The following is an 18445-nucleotide window of genomic DNA, read 5'->3' as shown; positions in this document are numbered from 1 at the left end:
ACCACCTGATGTGTTGTTACGTTATGTTAGTTCGCATTGTGTTTCAGTAAGTGCACAAGGCTGCGTTTGGAAAGAGTGCAAATTCCGGTTCAGTGCATTATTGCACTCCGGTCTAGACTTGTATGTGTTTGAAAACAGTGTAAAAAAGCCTCTATTATTGATGGAAATTTGCAAGCACCCGATGATTTACATCGATCTAGCGGTGAAAAATTACATCGGTTTTTTCGAAGTAAAAAAATCACGCCCTATTTCATCGAAGGATATAGAAGAGGAGTTTATGCTCTTCCACCACCACGGCACTCTGAGATCTGAGCAACTGCTATTCTTAGATTTGAGATCTGACGAGTTCGAAACATTCACCAACAGCCTTGAGGAGTCCGAGCATCGGCGTTTAAGTCTGCGTTGAGGTCTGAACAATGAACCTCTTCTCTGTTGAAATTTGCGTTTAAGCTGGTGAGAGAACAACGAACCTTTTCATTTCGCCATCCGATTTACTGAACAAATATTGATCTAATGTTATTTTGTTCTTTTATTTAGTTTTTCTCTTGTTCAAAGTACCTAACTGATGAAAGAAGATTTGGCCCGACCTCACTGTTATGCGACACGTGGCAGAAACAACAGCTCAGAAAAAGGGCCAAGTCTAAGGTGTGAACAAGGGGACACCAGCGGACCGAACTCCCTACGGGGGGCCCAAACTCACCCTTGGCCCAAAACCAGAGTAATCTGAATTGGCCAACATTGTAACGGTTCGGGATACACCTCGCCGAACTGGCCAACCTTGTAACAGTTCGGGATACACCTCGCCGAACTGACCTGCCCTATAAATACCTCCGAACTCAAGACTTCGCCTCGCTTAGCACTCCGCATCACCTTTTGGGCACCAAAACCAAACAAGTCGTACCATGCCTGACACTGAGGAAGTCCGTGCCCGAGGGCGCCGCACCTGACTGACTTGGGATCTGACGTTTGGCAGCCGTACTCAAAACGGCCACCTGCCACCGCCACTGACACCGCCAACTGCATTTAGAGAGACGGTTAGGCAGTGACGGTTCTGTCCCAGCAGAAAGGACGACGGCCGAATTGACAAGCACAAGGGTAATCATACCCGACCTGACAAGGGCCTCGGAGCGAGTGCGCAAAGTGATTATAAGAGCCCCCTGCCCCCAACAAACAAGGCATGCAAACTTTGCGCTATCTGGTATTATCTTGCTTTTGAAGTTTCTAACTTGAGCTTCGGAGCCGCTACACCAGGTTCCCCCCCGGAGCTTCCTCATCTCCTCCGTTTCAAGTTCCCTGCTACCCCGTTCAGAAGCAAGGTTGTGGAGAGCTAAGACCGGCTGGATCGCGCTTTATCAATTGGCGCTGTCTGTGGGAACCGCTTCAAAAAACCTCCCTCCATACTTCCATAACCCCCTTTTCTTCAAAAAACCCAACACTCATGGCCTCCTCCAGCAACGCCGGACGTGGCATGAAGATAAACACCACCGGGGAACAACTTCAAGTCCTCGTGGTGTGCGTTAGACAGTTCACCATCCCCCTTTCGGTGGATGGGATCCCCATCTTGAACACGCCACAAGCAGTGGCACTCGTAAACCTTCCTACCACCAGCATCCCCTTTTCTCCCCCTATTGAGACAACCTTTACTGAACCGACTGTCGTCCCCCTGGCAGCCAACCAAAACCGATTGGACGACCTGATGCAGTGCATGCGGGCAATGCAAGCCCAAATGCAACAGTTCCAGCAGCACCAGCTTCACCAGAACCAAGTACTACACAACATCTCTCGGTATCACTATCAACAGCAGTTCCCCCAACTGCCACTGAACCAACCACTACTTCCACCTCGCCACCCCGCTCCGAGGCCGGCCAAGGCCTCCCCGCAGGATGGACGCCCCCACCAAGGAAAGGCCTCCCGGCCCTGAACCCCCCTAACAGCCAGGCCTCGTCCCCAGGCCGAAGAGAGAAAAATATCATCCCCGCCTCGCAACTCACAGGCGGGTCGGGAACCTCGCCCGCGAGGTCGGCACCCCGGCGCTCCAAGCCCGAGTTCCCGCTCGAGCTCGGTAACACAGAGGCCAACAACGCTAGTACAAGGCCCACTCAACAACGAAGGCGCCGGCGAAGTCGCCGAACCGCCACCCGTGTCCTGTCAGAGCTCAGAGGCAAAGAGACAAGCTCGGACGAGGTAGGAGATGCCCTGATTCTCTCGGTTCCTTCCCCCCACGCATCAGAACTCCTGGCGGTCTCCTTACCCAAAAATTTCAAGCTCCCACCTCTAGACAAGTACGATGGGTCATTCGACCCCAACGACCACGTTGACGCCTTTCAGTCCCAAATGCACATCGCCAGGGCCAGCGAATCGTGCATGTGCGTGGCCTTTACCACCACCCTCAGGGGGGTAGCCCGCACTTGGTACAGGAACCTGGCCCTCGGGTCGATAAAGTGTTGGGCCCAGTTCATGCAGGTTTTCACCGCACACTTTGTCACCAACCAACGGTGCCCCATAACAGAGGAAAGCATCTTCGGAGTAGTCCAAAGGGAAGGAGAATCCATCCGGGGCTACATCAAGCGATTCAACGAAGCATGTTTGCAGATACCGCGGTTGGACCCCGCAGTGCAGCTCGCGGCGGCCAAAAGTGGGGTGACGCACAAAGAATTCAAATGGCACATGGTGGCTAACCAGCCCGCAACCGTGGCCGAATTCCTCAAGCTCGCGGATAAGTTCATGAGGACTGAGGAAGAAATCAACCAACGAACCGAAGGCGTGAACGAGAAAAGAAAGAGGGAAGGCGAGCTCTCCAACCCGGTCGACAGAAAAAACCCAGCCCGGGAGCCGAAGCCGAACCAGTCGTTCCGAGCTCCCCTAGCAGTATGGACGGAATACACGCCGTTAAAACACAAGGCGGACCGAGATCTTAATGACGATCAAAGACGCCCCATACGTGAAGTGGCCACCTCGCCTAAAGGAAAATCCGAACGAGAGAAATAAGAATTTGTATTGTAGTTTCCATAGACACCATGGTCATAGTACCGAGCAGTGTAATAACCTCCGGGACGAGATAGAGGGGCTCATCCGTCGCGGATACTTGAGAAACTTTGTACAGCACAACAATAATAACAATAAGGTAGGTCGGCAAAGAGAGCAAGAAAAGGATGCCCCCGAGTCTAGCAGCAAACTTGTCGAACCGTTGCAGCGATAGCCTCCGGAAGAGAGGCCAGTTCGGGGAACCATCCATGTAATTGTCGGAGGTTCGGTGGTAGCGGGGTGTACCTCGGCAGCGCCCCAGACATCAGTTCACGAAGCGGCCCTCGAAGAACGGAACCCCCCAAAGAGGCCAAAGACCGAAGAACCAATCTTCTTCACGGAGGACGACACGCGAGGGGTCCGCTACCCCCATGATGACGCACTTGTCATTAAACTAAGGATCAGCGACTTCGAGGTCCGACGCATACTCGTAGATTCGGGCAGCTCAGCGGACATCCTCTTTAAATCAGCATTTGACCAGCTACAGTTACAGAGGAGCGAGCTAAAGCCCGCAAACACTCCCCTGGTGGGTTTCAGCGGAGAGGAAGTCAGGCCCCTCGGAAAAATAACAGTACCTATGGAAGTTGGCACATGGCCTTGTGCGGTCAGACTCAACCATGATTTCCTGGTGGTCGCGACCCCCTCCCCATACAATGCCATAATAGGGCGGACGATCACGCATATCCTACGGGTGGTGGTCTCCACCTACTATTTGGCCATGAAGTTCCCTACGGACTTCGGTGTGGGGGGAGCGCGGGGCGACCAGCTCGAGTCCCGCAAATGTTATGTTACCGCCCTGAAGGGAAAAAACAAAGCGGCCGACGACCTCGAACTGGAGTGGCCTGCGGAGCAAGGTGAGGAACGAGCTTCGCCCACGGAGGAAACGGTCGCAATCCCAACTTCGGCTACGGACCCAGCTCGCACACTTCAGATCGGAGCTTCCGTCGAGGAACCCCTACGAACCGAACTGGTGAATTTTTTACTTCAAAATTTAGATATTTTCGCCTGGTCCACGGCCGACATGCCCGGCATTAGCCCCGGCCTTATAACTCACAAACTTAATACTGACCCTGTAGTCAGACCCGTTAGACAGAAGAAACGCAACTTAGCCCCAAAACGCTGGAGGGCGGTCGACGAGGAGGTCGAGAAGCTCCTCGCAGCAAACTTCATAAGGGAAGTCCATTACCCGAGCTGGATGGCCAACCCGGTGTTAGTAAAAAAGGCAAACGGCAAGTGGCGCATTTGCGTCGACTACACCGACCTGAACCGAGCTTGCCCGAAAGATTGCTTCCCCCTCCCCAGAATTGACCGCCTAGTGGACGCGACCTCGGGAAATGAGTTGCTACGCTTCCTGGACGCCTAATCGGGCTACAACAAAATCCGGATGGACCCATCCGATGATGAAAAAACCAGCTTCATAACCGAGTTCGGCCTATATTGCTACAAGGTCATGCCTTTCGGACTAAAAAATGACGGGGCAACTTTCCAAAGACTTGTAAATAGGCTGTTTCGGCCCCTGACTGGCATGAAGATAGAGTGCTATGTAGACGACATGGTCGTCAAGACTCAGTTTTCACAAGAATTAATACAAGACTTAGATTCTGTCTTCCAAATCCTGCGTCAATTTAGCATGAAATTGAACCCCAACAAATGTGTCTTCGGCGTCACCTCGGGCAAATTCCTAGGGTACATTGTCAATCGGCGCGGTATTGAGGCCAACCCGGACAAGATAAAAGCCATTCTAGATATGAGACCACCTCAGAAAGTAAAAGAGGTTTAGAGGATAAACGGCCGTATAGCCGCTCTAAGCCGCTTCATGTCCAAATCGGCAGACCGCTGCCTACCTTTCTTCAAAGCAATCAAAGGCAAAGGGTTCGAGTGGACCCAGGACTGCCAACTCGCGTTCGACGAGCTAAAAGGTTACCTCGCTAGTGTGCCAACCTTAGCCCGGCCCGAGGAGGGGGAGGTCTTAGAACTGTACCTCTCGGCAAGTGACGAGGTGGTCAGTTCAGTACTAATAAAAGAAACAGACCGGGTCCAACGACCCAACTATTATGTTAGTAAAATTTTGCAGGGAGCAGAGACAAGGTACCCACAGATAGAAAAGCTAGCATACGCCCTAGTGACAGCTGCTCGGAAACTCCGCCCATACTTCCAGGCTCACACCGTCATCGTCCTGACTGACAAACCTCTGAGACAAGTTTTACTCAAACCCTAGGTTTCCGGTTGGCTGACGAAATGGGCCATCGAACTCAACGAGTACGACCTCTAGTACAAACCAAGAACCACTATTAAGGCCCAAGCTTTGGCAGATTTTATCGCCGAGTGCACCTTCAGCCACGAAGCCACACAAGTCGAGCCTGAGGTCCCCAGTTCGGGCGAACCCGGAGCTCCCGAGCCAATGGAGTCCGAACCCCTTGAAGTAGCAGCTAGTGTGGCATCTCTCCTGGTCAGGCGAAACGCGAACTGGGATGAGGAGCCCTGGATCCTTCACGTGGATGGTTCCTCGAACCGGCAAAGCAGATGAGCTGGAATAGTCTTATGCGGCCCGGGCGGCACAAAATTAGAATACGCACTACGCTTTGAGTTCGCGGCATCCAACAACGAGGCAGAGTATGAAGCACTGATAGCTGGGCTGGACCTAGCGCGAAAGGTAAAGGCAAAACACTTGGTCATCTGCAGTGATTCCCAGCTCGTGGTCAACCAAGTTACAGGCGAGTATGAAGCACACGAGCTCTCCATGATCGCATATTTGGCCAAAGTAAAAGAAGCCCTGCTCAACTTCCAATCTCATTTCATCAGGAAAATCCCGAGGTCAGAGAACACTAAGGCCGACGCCCTGTCCCGGTTAGCCAGCACAAGCCGCAACGACATGAGAACTATTTACATAGAGGACTTACCTCGGCCTAGTATTCTCGGGGGGACAGAGGAGGCCGCTCCCGTCTTGGAAACAGAGCCGAGCTGGATCAACCCACTCGCGAGCTTCTTGATAGACGGAACCCTCCCTGCAGAACGCAATGCGACCAAGAGGGTGCAGCGCCAGGCAGCCAAATACGTCATAATAGATGAACGGTTATACCGACGGTCCTACATGCTCCCCTACTTGCATTGCCTGCGACCAACCAAAGCCGAGTTCGTACTCCGCGACACTCATGAAGGCCTGTGCGGCAGACACTTGGGGGGCAGAGCACTCGCCCAAAAAGCACTTCGACAAGGATACTACTGGCCAACGATGAAGGAAAAAGCAGTCGAGCTCGTCAGAAAATGCGACAAGTGTCAGAAGCACGTCAATATCCACCGTCAACATGCCTCCGACCTCAAATACCTGGCCAGCCCGTGACCCTTTGCACAATGGGGCATCGACCTACTGGGGCCATTTCCACCAGCAACAGGTGGAAGAAAATTCCTAGTTGTTGTAGTAGATTACTTTACGAAGTGGATAGAAGCCGAACCTCTGGCAACAGTTATGGCCCGAAACATATAGAACTTCTTTTGGAAGAACATAGTATGTCGCTTCGGGTTACCTCGGGTACTAATCTCCGACAACGGCAAGCAGTTCGAGGATATCAAGTTCCAAGAGTGGTGCCAGAACATGGGGATTCGGAAAAACTTCACATCAGTCGCGCACCCGCAGGCAAACGGTCAGACGGAAGTAATGAACAGAGCCATCCAGCGCGGACTGAAAGCACGTCTGGATCGGGCTAAGGGATTGTGGGCCGAAGAGCTACCATGTGTCTTATGGGCTCCCCGAACTACAAAAAAAACTGCCACGGGAGAAACCCTCTTCAACCTCACCTACGGCACTGAAGCAGTGATTCCGACAGAAATCGAAGTACCAACATTGCGACTAGAAACATACGACGATCGGACGAACGGAGATGAGTTACGTACCAACCTTGGCCTATTGGACGAGGTAAGGGACCTCGCGCACATCCAAACAGCGGCATACCAACAGCAGGTAGCTCGCTACTACAATATCAGAGTAAAGCAATGAAGCTTCCGAATCGGCGACCTGGTCCTTCGTAAGATTATGGTTCCCAAACTCGGCGTGGGCAAACTTGGACCAAACTAGGAAGGGCCCTATAAAGTAAAAAGAGCGCTCGGGGGGGCATACGAACTCGAAACCTTGGAAGGCAAACAAGTACCTCGAGCGTGGAACATTGTGAACTTAAGGCGATACTACCTATAAACCGCCAAGCGAAGTGGACGAAATCAAGTCCTGTGGGCCACGATGCAGAGCCAAGAGGAACCTCGGCTTAAACAAGCAAAGTCGAGCATATTATAAGCTCGGCAAAAAATCAGTTCGCTGCAAAAAGCCTTCGCGGCAAAACAGGTTGCGGAAGTATAATAACCCAGACAAGAAAGTGGCATATTCAGTTCGACAAAGAATCAGTTCGGGGAAAAGGAACACTTGGGCAAAAAGATTATCTATTCCATTGCAAGAAACGAGTACATTGGCCATCAGAAGGGACTTACAAAAAAAAAAGTTACATGCCCGGAGCTACTTCTTCGCCATCAGAAGGCACTTCAACAACACCCGAAGGCCCTGCCTCTCCTTCAGAATCCGGCTCGCCAGCGGCAGCATTGGCCATCTCCTGAGTTATACGCGAAGTGGATATGGCACTAACATCGAGGTCGGGGTACGTATTCCGAATCATCCACCTTCTCAATTTGAACCCCCTCCTGTAAGAATCCACCATCAGATCATCAAAGCGCGGAGAGGCAATGTAGTCTTCAACTGCCTTCTTTTTGGCATCTTCAATGCCTTGGGAAAAAATCTGTGTTCTCTCCCTGATGTCCTCCTGAAGATATTCGACTTGATGCTGCAAATCCAACTTCAAGTCCGCCATATGCTTGACAACTACCCCCATGGCCTCGGCGTCACGCTGAGACCTTGCATGCTTGGCCATCGCGACGCGAGCAGCCTCTTCGGCAGCATAAGCGGCCGCCTCAGCAGCCCGAGTATTTGCCTCTGTAGCACGGAAAGCTTCTTCAGCCGCATGAGCGGCAGCCTCAGCAGCTCACGCCTGTCGCGAGCTCCTCTCCACTTGGGCCGCTAAGGCATGAATTGAAGAATTCACCTACCAAAAGAAACAAGTGAGCAATAACAGCAAAAGCGACAAAAAATGAAAAATGCAGACAGAATCTAACTTACCACCATAGCATGTGTTATGGCGCGGAAGGCGACCTGATTCAAGGGAAGATCGGTCCACGCCGCGATCTCCTCAGGGAAAGTAGCCTCCCTACTCTTCTGAAGAGCGTTGTTCGGCATCAACACGCTCCTGAACTCCCCTTGAGCTCCCGAGCCCGAGGGCCCAGCCCGCGTATGAGCGGACCCAGAGTGAGCAGGAGCACTTGAGTATGCAGGAGCGCCCGTATGAGTGGTCTCAGCGTAAGGCGCCCCGGTAGTTTCGTGCATCGGTGGAGTCACCTCGGGCTCCCTAGGCAGATCCTCCGGCGTGTGGTCTGGAACTTGGGGCTCCTCATCCAGGGGCAGCTCGGTACGAGTTCGCTTGGCGACCCGCTTCCTCCTCTTCATACCTTGGAACAGACGCCCCCTACGAGTTCTCTCCGCGTCCATCACCCCTGTAGAAACGAGTTCGACATTAGAAAAAATGAAAAGAACAAAGCAAGCAAGAAACCACATAGCTAGAAACCTACCCGAACTCAGGCCGGCCGCAATAAGCTTGGCCTCCGTTAAGTAGTGATGGCATTTTAAACCTTGCCATGCCCATTGCCAGAGGCCCTTCACCGTCTCTTTATCGAGAGTAACGCCTAAATCAGGAGCGGCCTCACCCCACCCGGTCTGAAAGGGCCATCCTTGTGCACTTTGCACTCCGAAGTAGTCCCGCTTCCACGTCGGGACCTTATAACGAAGATCGTGCAGAAGCTTAAAACCCTGGTGAGGAGAAAGGTAATATGTCTGTCTTCCCCCCGGAAGAGAACCCGCCTGTCTCTTGAGCATCAAGATAGAGGAGAATATCTCCAAGTCCAAGGGGAAGTTCTCCTCGCAAAAAAGGGAAATTGTCCCCACCAGGTTCCGAATAGAGTTCGGATGAAGTTGGCCAATGGTGACACCGAAGTGGTTTATGACTTCGACGAGAAGGGGGTGGAAAGGAAGTCGCAACCCCGCAGCGAGCTGCTCTCGAAAAATCACGATCTCATCAGGACCGTGTTCCCAAGGAAAGCTACCCGAAGGAATAAAATATGTATACCCCCCTGGAAGGTTGTAAGACATAAGTATGGATTGAAGCCCCTCAGGCGTCATGGTCGAGGGACCAAACCTGTCTAGCATCCGACGTCGGCGGGAGGTAGACGCCAAATTGCTCGAAGCGGCTCGGCCTACTGGTTCATAGTCCTCGAGTTCCACCTCAGGATTACTGAGGCAGTCGGGGGACACGGCTCAGTTGGTAGAACCTACGTCGGCCCTACTTGAAGAATCGTCTGAGCTATCAAAGCTAAACATTGGGGAAAAGGTGGATTCAGGAAAGTACTCACCGGAAGAAAGTTTGAATGCTTCGGAGACGGGAACAAGCCAAAGAACCTTGAAGGCTATGTAACCTGCCTTGACGCGAGTTGGAAAAAACTTGGATGCGAGCTGAAAAGTTGGACGTGAGCTCAATAGACAAACCGCAGAAGTGACAAATCGACTGGGGTCCCCCACTATTTATAGCTACAGTAACCAAGAATCGACCATGCAGATCGAAGACGATCCGACGGCCCACGTTTTCGCTGACTGCACGTCCCATAAGGTCGAGACGTGATTGGCGCATGTCTTTCCGAAAAAAGCGAAACGTCAGCGCACGCCCTTTTGAAACCGACGTCGCATCGACACGCGTCTTTCCGAAACTGATGTGCCGCACGTCTCCCTGACAGCCGCCCGCGCACGTACAGCAGTGGCACGCCTTTTTGAATGACCCGCTGTCATGTCCCAGCGGCGTGAATTTTTGAAATTTAAAACGCGCGCTGTCACAACCATCAGCATTCATGAGTAGGCACGCTTCCAGCCTTCTCGGAAACGAAAGAACCCTAGCAAAAGCAACTCGTGCAGTCAAGATTCGAAGGACGGGACAGATCCACCTACTACCTCTTGAAACTCCCCGCACCCGGGCAAGACCCTTGGCACGAGGAGTGGGGGGCAATTGATGAAGGAAGATTTGGCCCGACCTCACTGTTACGCGACACGTGGCAGAAACTACAGCTCGACAAAAGGGCCAAGTCTAAGGCGTGAACAAGGGGACACCAGCGGACTGAACTCCCTACGGGGGGCCCGAACTCACCCTTGGCCCAAAACCAGAGTAATCCGAACTGGCCAACCTTGTAACAGTTCGGGATACACCTCGCCGAACTGGCCAACCTTGTAACAGTTCGGGATACACATCGCCGAACTGGCTATCCTTGTAACAGTTCGGGATACACCTCGCCGAACTGACCTGCCCTATAGATACCTCCGAACCCAAGTCAGTCAGGTGGCCGTTTAGAGCCCCTGCCCCCAACAAACAAGGTATGCAAACTTTGCTCTATCTGGTATTATCTTGCTTTTGAAGGATTCTAACTTGAGCTTCGGAGCCGCTACACCAGGTTCCCCCCCGGAGCTTCCTCATCTCCTCCATTTCAGGTTCCCTGCTACCCCATTCAGAAGCAAGGTCGTGGACAGCTAAGACCGGCCGGATCGCGCTTCATCACTAACCATCATCATTTTTAGATCCCCTTCAACGTATCTCTGAAAGTGAAAGTAAGATTTCTCCTGAACCTGGTTTTCATTTTCTCAATATGATCTGTAGTTTTTACAGATTTGGAAATTTTTCCCTTATCTTGTAGTAACATTTATAGATGTATATGTTTTTTCATCAATTCAACATTTCCCCTACATTTTGTAGTTATTATTAGATCTATAAAATATTTCATTTGCATCCCCTGCATTTTGTAGTTAAATATCGCACTTAAGTTGGGAGGCTTTGTAGTTAAATAACCCTGATTAGTTCAATTAGTGATTGCAAGTCTTTTTTTTCTATTTTATGGTTTAACCATATGTCTTCTTTTGGTGGGGTTTCTGATTAGATGGAGATCTTTTGATTTAATAGATTTTGTTATCTTTGTTTATTGTTTTGTCATGTTGATTACAAACGTTGATTGGTCCATTTGTTGTTTGGGAATCATTTTTTCTTTTGTTTTATGGTTTAACCATTTGCCTTTTGCCGGTGGAGTTTTTTTCAGACTTAGATATTTTGTTTTAACTAAAGTTAGCCATTAAAGGGTGTGGATGAAAATAGGAGGGTGTGGATGGATGGGACAAAAAGCATTGATGTGTCATAGGTGTGGGGTCTGTTGAAATCAGACCTGTTGTGGGCTGTATAAGGATCCAGGGATAAAGAAACATGGATTTGTATGTTGTAAAGAAACCATAACAACATGATAAAATTTAGACCAAGAGCTATATATGCAAAAATTGAATTCAAGCATTTTGAAGAAACATAAAAGAGAAGTAAGAGATGATCAAATAAGAAATATGTTTTTTAAAGGGAAACAAGTAGAGAAAATAGGCCTTGATACTTCCAAGGCAGGACTCAATTCAATTCCAATATAGATTTGAATCCATAGGTGGGTCTACCCTTACAACTTATTCTTAAAATAAATAAAAAAAAAGAAATTTCATCCTATCAATAGACTTAAAATATTTTTTTTCCCAAAACTATACATGATTCACAAGATATTGGTCACATTTAAAATTTCCAATGGCTTGGGGAAGCAATAGTACAAGGGGGCATGTAAGAATGATGTGGATGGAAGATTGAAAACGTAGATTTGAAATTCCCAAAACTGATCCTGTCAATACCCTTACAACTTATACATTTATGATTATTGTTGATTTAATGCTCTAAATAAATGTTGCTTCATCTATATTTTATTATTTGAATAGTTGACTTTCAGATTGGTACTTATAGCTAATGTGGCAAACATCATCTTTATGCTTTTATTACTAGTAAGAAATGGTCACCATCTTAATTTTTATTGTTATGATAATTATTATTTTTAGCAAATAATTTTTACTTTAATTTAAGGTTGATTTATTGTACATTTTACATTTATTTCATGGGATGAAATTGGTTAGTAGGAATGGTGTCAGTGAAGGACACTAGAGATTTGTCTGTTGGTCATCCAATAAATCGATAGTCCGGAAAGAAGGCACTATCAATATCGCGTCCAGTCATATCAAAAGCAAAGCGTAGTCGGCAGATCCGATGGAATGATGCGATGGATAAGGCCATGATAGAGCTCTTGGCCGAACAGGTTTCCCTTGGCAACAAGATAGATAAAGGCTTCAAAACATCTGCATACACTCATGTATGCAAGGAAATGAATGATAGGTTTTTGATAGAACTAAAAACTCCCAACATTAAAAGTAGAATGCGCACACTAAAACCCATTTACTTGGAAGCAAAAAAATTACTTGGTATATCTAGATTTGAATGGAATGAAGCAAGAAACCAAATACGAGCTAACACACAAGTTTGGGAGGAGTACTTGCAGGTAAACCAATGCATTGAGTATTATACTAGCTATATTGCTATTACAAATGACAAGAAACCTCCAACCATAAAAATTTGGTTTATTGAATGCAGGCTAACCCTCTTGCACATTGTGTGAAAAGATTAGTGATGGAAATGTATGATGAGATGCAATTGGTACTCGGGAATGATCAACCAAGTGGAGATTATGCCATGACAGGAGCTGAGCTGGAAGAAGAGGGGGTTTAGGTTATAATGTTGGGGGGGATTCCTTTGATGTTGACGATGATGCTGATGATGATGGTGCATCCACCCCGGCTGCATGCACTGCAAACATTAATGAAGATGGTGGTCAATCCCATACCAATGTCTCTCGTACAAGTTCATATTCATCAGGGGCAAAGAAGAGAGTACATGGTACAAATAGTAAATCATTTGAACATTTCCTTGAAGCAATGGACAGAATGAATGAAAGTATTAAGCAACTTACAACAGTCATGACAATGCAAAGGAGGAGTTTCTTAGCAAATTATGGACAGAAGTGATGGACTTGGGAGGGTTTGATATCAATGTCCTAGATGCAGTATTCGGGTATTTGAGTGGAAATGAAAGTGAGGCTAACCTATTTCTTTCTAGGCAAAAGCCGTTCCGGGCGCAGATGGTATACAACATCTTATCAAAATTACCCGGATTTCAGAAGCATTAGACATACTTTAAGCTTTCTATAACTTCATTACAATTTGATCAACTTTCACAAACTATGGTTTATGTCATGTTTTTTGATAGCTCACAATCATGACATATTTTGATTCTTTATTTGAACTACACGCAAATTGTTTTGTTAAATGTGAACTTAACTAGTAGATGCTTTTACATAGCTCTATATGCATAATCTCATACTTTAGTTGATTACAACATTTATGATATGGTTACATATGTTTTTTTTTCCTTCTCTACATGGCTCTTTATTTTATGTTTTTTTTTTCCTTCTCTTTATGATATGGTTACATATTTTGCAGAATGAGGCTATGGTTATATAAAGAAAAGGTTTGAGTATACTATATTAATGAAGATTGGTTTCAGCTAGATCAAGAATGACTCTCTATTGGGGTCTATCAGTTAACCATGCATCAACTGCCCTTGCTCAGTTTAAAAGTGATATGCTGAACAAAATCATCTTTTCTATATAAGTTTGAGTCATAGGTGCACCAAATAGGTACCAATTCCAACCCCATGGAATTTTGCCCATGTTTTCTCCACAAGTTCTCTTACCATCCCAAATCTCCACAACTATTTTTGAATCCAGGGTTTGCTCATAATCCATGGTAATCCACTCCCGTGCGGCCATGCCCCTTCTTTAGATCAAGATATCATTTTCCATGCTACAAGATGGAATCTCTTCTCATCATTTAGATCATCCCACAGAGATTCCCATCTAATCTTCAAAGTATCATTTGGTCTATATAGCTTATGATATTATGTTATTTATGTTCAAGTGTATGGAGTAAGTTCTATAGAGGTAAAAGTTAATTTTTTGAGAAAAGAGATGATCAAGTAGTGTTCTATCCAAAATATATATGTCCCTTGTTGGATTGAGAAGTTGAGGAATGAATTGCTTTACATAAAAGGAAGTATCCAAAGTTAAGAATAGCATGCCCAATGAATGTCAGAATGAATGTTTTGGTGGAAAATTTACAACTAAATCATTATATCTGTTGCTGATAAGAAATGTGGTTGGAAGGGACAATAGAGCAGGGTATGAGGTGACCCCATTACTCTGAGGGTTGAAGCCTCTTTGTGGTTAGTTGCATTGATTGTATTAATTTTGTTATGGGTGGTTAGTTACTGGGAAGAAATGCTAGTTGCATTAGTTACTCTAAGGGTTGATCATAAAAACTTTGTTTGGTGAGGTAGTTTGTCTAATCTGCTCTTTGTTTAGCTAGCCCATCTGCTTGGCTGTTGCAGATCATTTAACCCAACTATCAGACTTGATCATTTAACCAAACTATTGGTTGTTGCAGATTATTTAACCTTTTTTTTTATATATTGGTATTTTATAGGATGTTTTTCTTGATTATTTTGGACTTGATTACAAAGTATGAAGAAATGATAGACGACTTGATTATTTTTCTGAGGATAGTCAGAAATGGTAGCATTTCTGGACTTGATTACAATTGTTCAGAAATGGTAGATACTTGGTCTAAGAGGCCTCAAATTATTTTTCTTGCAAAATATCTCCAGTCAAATTCATGCATTTAAGTTAATGGGGATAATATACACGTTGTCAATTTAAATTACATAAGAGGCTAGAATGTTTTTGGACTCTACATTCTAGCCCCATGTCTAATTAAACTATAAACATGTATTTTTTTGGACTATACATTTAATTGGTAGAATACACATTGTCAACACCATGAGTTGTATTTTTGGCACAATGTATCTGCATCTACAGTGCTTGATTATGTTTTACATCGGTGTATTCTACCAAATGGTAGCAAAAGTACACCGTATATTTTACATCTTCGTGCCAAACGTAAAAAGTGTAAATTAGACATGCAAAAACAAACCGGTTTGTATTTTTTCAAACTAGTGGAATGTAAAAATACACCCTTCAATTTTGTATTTACATTCCTTCCAAACGCAACCTAAAATTACTATCTGTTTGCGCTGAATTAATGACGGATTTGATGAAACTAGAATTTCCATAAGACAATGCAATGATATATATATATTCATGGATTTCCCCGTGTAAAAAAGCATTGTTGACATCTATTTAATGTGCTTCCCATTTATGAGCTGCAACTAATGATAATAGGCATCATACTGTCACAAGCTTAGCAACTGGAGCATATGTCTCATTATAGTCAACACCTTCAATTTAAGTGTAACCTTTGGCTATAAAGCATGTTTTATGCCTCTCAATGGACTCTGGTTAAAACTTGGTCTTGTAGACCCACTTACAACCAATGGCCTGTTTATTGGGTGATAGCATGGTAGGTGTCCATGTGTCATTGGTATGAAGGGCATTGAGTTCATCTTGCAAGGCTTGTTGCCAACAGGTATGTTTTTGGGTTTGTGAATAAGTCATGGGCTCACAGGGAATGTTGGTGACTTCCAAAGAACAATTGGGCAAAGGGTACCGAATGATAGGGCATACGTAATCATTTAAGTGAACTGAGGCCCGTCTTGTCCTAGTGGGTCGAGTATCAACAGGTGGGTTAGGAGAAATGGGTGGTGTAGGTGTTTGTATAGGAGAGAGTTTAGGACCATTATTCGGAACTGGACCTGCTGTTTGGTCGATGGTTGATGGAACCGGGTTCATTATTGAGTTGGGAGTTGAAGTGGTTGTAGGTTCTAGTGATGGCTCAATGGAATTTCGAACTTGTTCAATGATAGGAAAGCGAATAACAGGGCTTGTGTTGGGTTTGCAATCTTCAAGTACAATATTATCATTGTAAGGGAAATGTTCCTCAAAGAAAACCACTTATGGAGAGACAAGGAACTGATGATTATCCAAGTTGTACGATTTATAACCTTTCTGTCAATGTGGATAGCCCACAAACATGCATCTTGTGGACCTTGGAGCAAATTTATCTCTGCCTCATACTAGAGTTCAAGCATAACATAGGCACCCGAACACCATCAAATTATCGTAATTGGGTGTCCGTTGGAAGAGTATTTCATAAGGTGTCTTGGCTGGCAGCACTAGAGACGACAAGTAATTTATTATGTGTGCAGCTATAAGTATGCACTCTCCCCAAAATTTAAGTGGAAGGTGTGCTAGGAATCTAATACACACACACACACACACACACACACACACACATATATATATATATATATATATATATTTATGGTTGAACAAGTACACCCATGTTGCTCGAGAGAAGTCATCAACTATGGTTAGAAAATAGCGTGCACCGCTATGAGTGTGGTAACCACCCCAAATGTCATAGTGTACTATCTCAAACAAAGACGTAGTATTACTATTGCTAACAAGGAAAGGAAGCCTTGTTTGTTTGGCTTTAAAACAAATGTCACAACATTTATTTGATGGTGAAATGATGTACGTCCCATGGATTTGAGACAGCTTGGAGTAGGAAGTGTGTCCAAGTCTTGAATGCCACAATTGGGAGCTGGCAGAGGTGGAAGAATGAAAGCTACAAGTGTTGTAGATGGCACATGAAAATGGTAGAGACCATCACACATGATACCCACTCCAATCAACTTCCTGGTTACTAGGTCCTGTGTAATGCAGAATGTAGGAAAGAAGACAATAGCACAGCTCAGTCGTGATGTTAGTTTGCTGACTAAAATTAAATTGCACTTGAAGTCAGGTATGTGTAGGACATGATTTAAGGTTAAATCAGGGGTCAAAGGTACTTCAAGCATTGATGCAATAGATAGAACTTCACTGTTGGGTAACAAGATTAGTTTATGGAACTCGTGTGATTCAACTTGATATTTCTCTTTGGCAAGTCATGTGGTCCGAGGCTCCACTGTCCAAGAGCCAGGACTCAGTATGAATGCTTTGAGATGAATTGGATGTATTACTTACAAAGTTTGCAACAGTTACAACTGTTGACAGGGATTCACCACTGAGCAAATTGACTAGTTGTTGATATTGTTCAATGGTTAGTCCGGGAATTAGAGAGTTCTCTTCATATTAAGTCATTGAAACTTGATTTGAGGTTGATAATTGTTTCTTAGATTTTCTAGACTTAATCTTGGTTTCCTAGTCTGGAGGATATCTAACAAGTTCATAGTACATCGATCTGATCCTAATTTCTTACAATGATCGCAGCGTGGACGAGGTTTATCCTTCTATTGATGTGAGGACCTAGATCATGGTCCATTTGCAAAGAAAGATGTTTTTCCTCTTGTATAATGAGTGCATACAACTTATTAACAGCTGGCAAAGGTTCCATGGTCAAAATACTTTATCTTATGGTACTGAACCGGTCATTTAGACAACGAAGGAAATGATATACTCCTTTTTTCTCTCTTTCATTCAAAAAATCCTTTGCTGCTCCACCACAAATGATCAAGTTAGAGTATCAGCATATACGGAGATTGCATCCCACAAGCTCTTGAGTTTTGTGTAGTATACTACAACAGATAGATTTTCTTAACGAATAAGGGGTATATCTCGTTTCAACTCAAAGACCCGAGGAGCATTTCCTTGAGAATACCAATATTCTAAATCTTTTCAAATATCTCGGGCTGACTCTGCATAAGCTACACTTTCATGTAGATCTCTTGCCATTGCATTAAAGATGCAAGAAATTACCATAGAATTGCACTTGGACCATTTTGGGATCGATCCATCAACAAATCCCATTTTGTGTTTAACATTAAGAGCATTTATCATCGCACATCTCCATGCCGGTTAGTGGACAACAACGTTTTTGAACTGCCGTTGACCCGGACGATCGAATTGTCGACTCGTTTGACCCGGACAGTGGTTTTGGCCCAGTAACTCTCTTTTTCGTCAGAAAACATACGAACTCACTCAGCTGTCTTAGATCTGAATTTGTGTCTCGGTTGTCTCAAACCTGAGTTCATGTCTCAGATCTGAGGAAGAATAAGAAGAAAAATATTTGAGAAATCAGATCTGTGTATGTTGTCGCCGCCTCGCCGTCGCCATTATTATCGCCAACGAGCGTCAAACCACCTTCCTCTTCCTTCTTCTTCCCTCCTTTCCTCCTCCTTCGTCTTCCCCCCTTCATTTCCTTTCTCTTCTTTTCTTTTTTTCCTTTCTCCTTTATTTCTTTCTTTTTTTCTTTCTCAATTGGCAACATCTCCTCTCCTTTCCCAAATCTCATAACTCATTTAAAATAGTTGCCCTAATATGCAAACCATTCAAACTATTTAACCCGGACGGTCAAACCGCTGACCTGAAAACCAATAGC

The 18445-nt window shown here is 45.7% G+C and overlaps 1 protein-coding gene across 1 annotated transcript; it reads left to right on the top strand.

Annotated features, from left to right (window-relative positions):
• Positions 1-12279: 12279 nt before the first annotated feature.
• LOC148842237 (uncharacterized) lies at positions 12280-12782 on the top strand. The gene is made up of 2 exons (XM_088957811.1): positions 12280-12555; positions 12648-12782. Exons 1-2 carry the CDS (start codon positions 12280-12282, stop codon positions 12780-12782), a joined length of 411 nt encoding a protein of 136 aa, XP_088813937.1.
• Positions 12783-18445: the final 5663 nt, after the last annotated feature.

The sequence above is a fragment of the Nelumbo lutea genome, chromosome 8 (genome assembly GCF_056320005.1).
Source record: "Nelumbo lutea isolate HS-2025 chromosome 8, American lotus-T2T, whole genome shotgun sequence".
Lineage (NCBI taxonomy): Eukaryota > Viridiplantae > Streptophyta > Magnoliopsida > Proteales > Nelumbonaceae > Nelumbo > Nelumbo lutea.
The sequence above is the reverse complement of the archived record's forward strand: the minus strand, read 5'-3'. Positions and strand labels throughout refer to the sequence as shown.

Excerpts from the sequence above, each read along its gene's own strand:
- LOC148842237 (XM_088957811.1), top strand. The coding sequence starts at position 12,280 with ATGGATAAGGCCATGATAGAGCTCTTGGCCGAACAGGTTTCCCTTGGC. Across the intron at positions 12,556-12,647 it reads TTTGGGAGGAGTACTTGCAG|GCTAACCCTCTTGCACATTG; the intron begins GTAAACCAATGC and ends TATTGAATGCAG.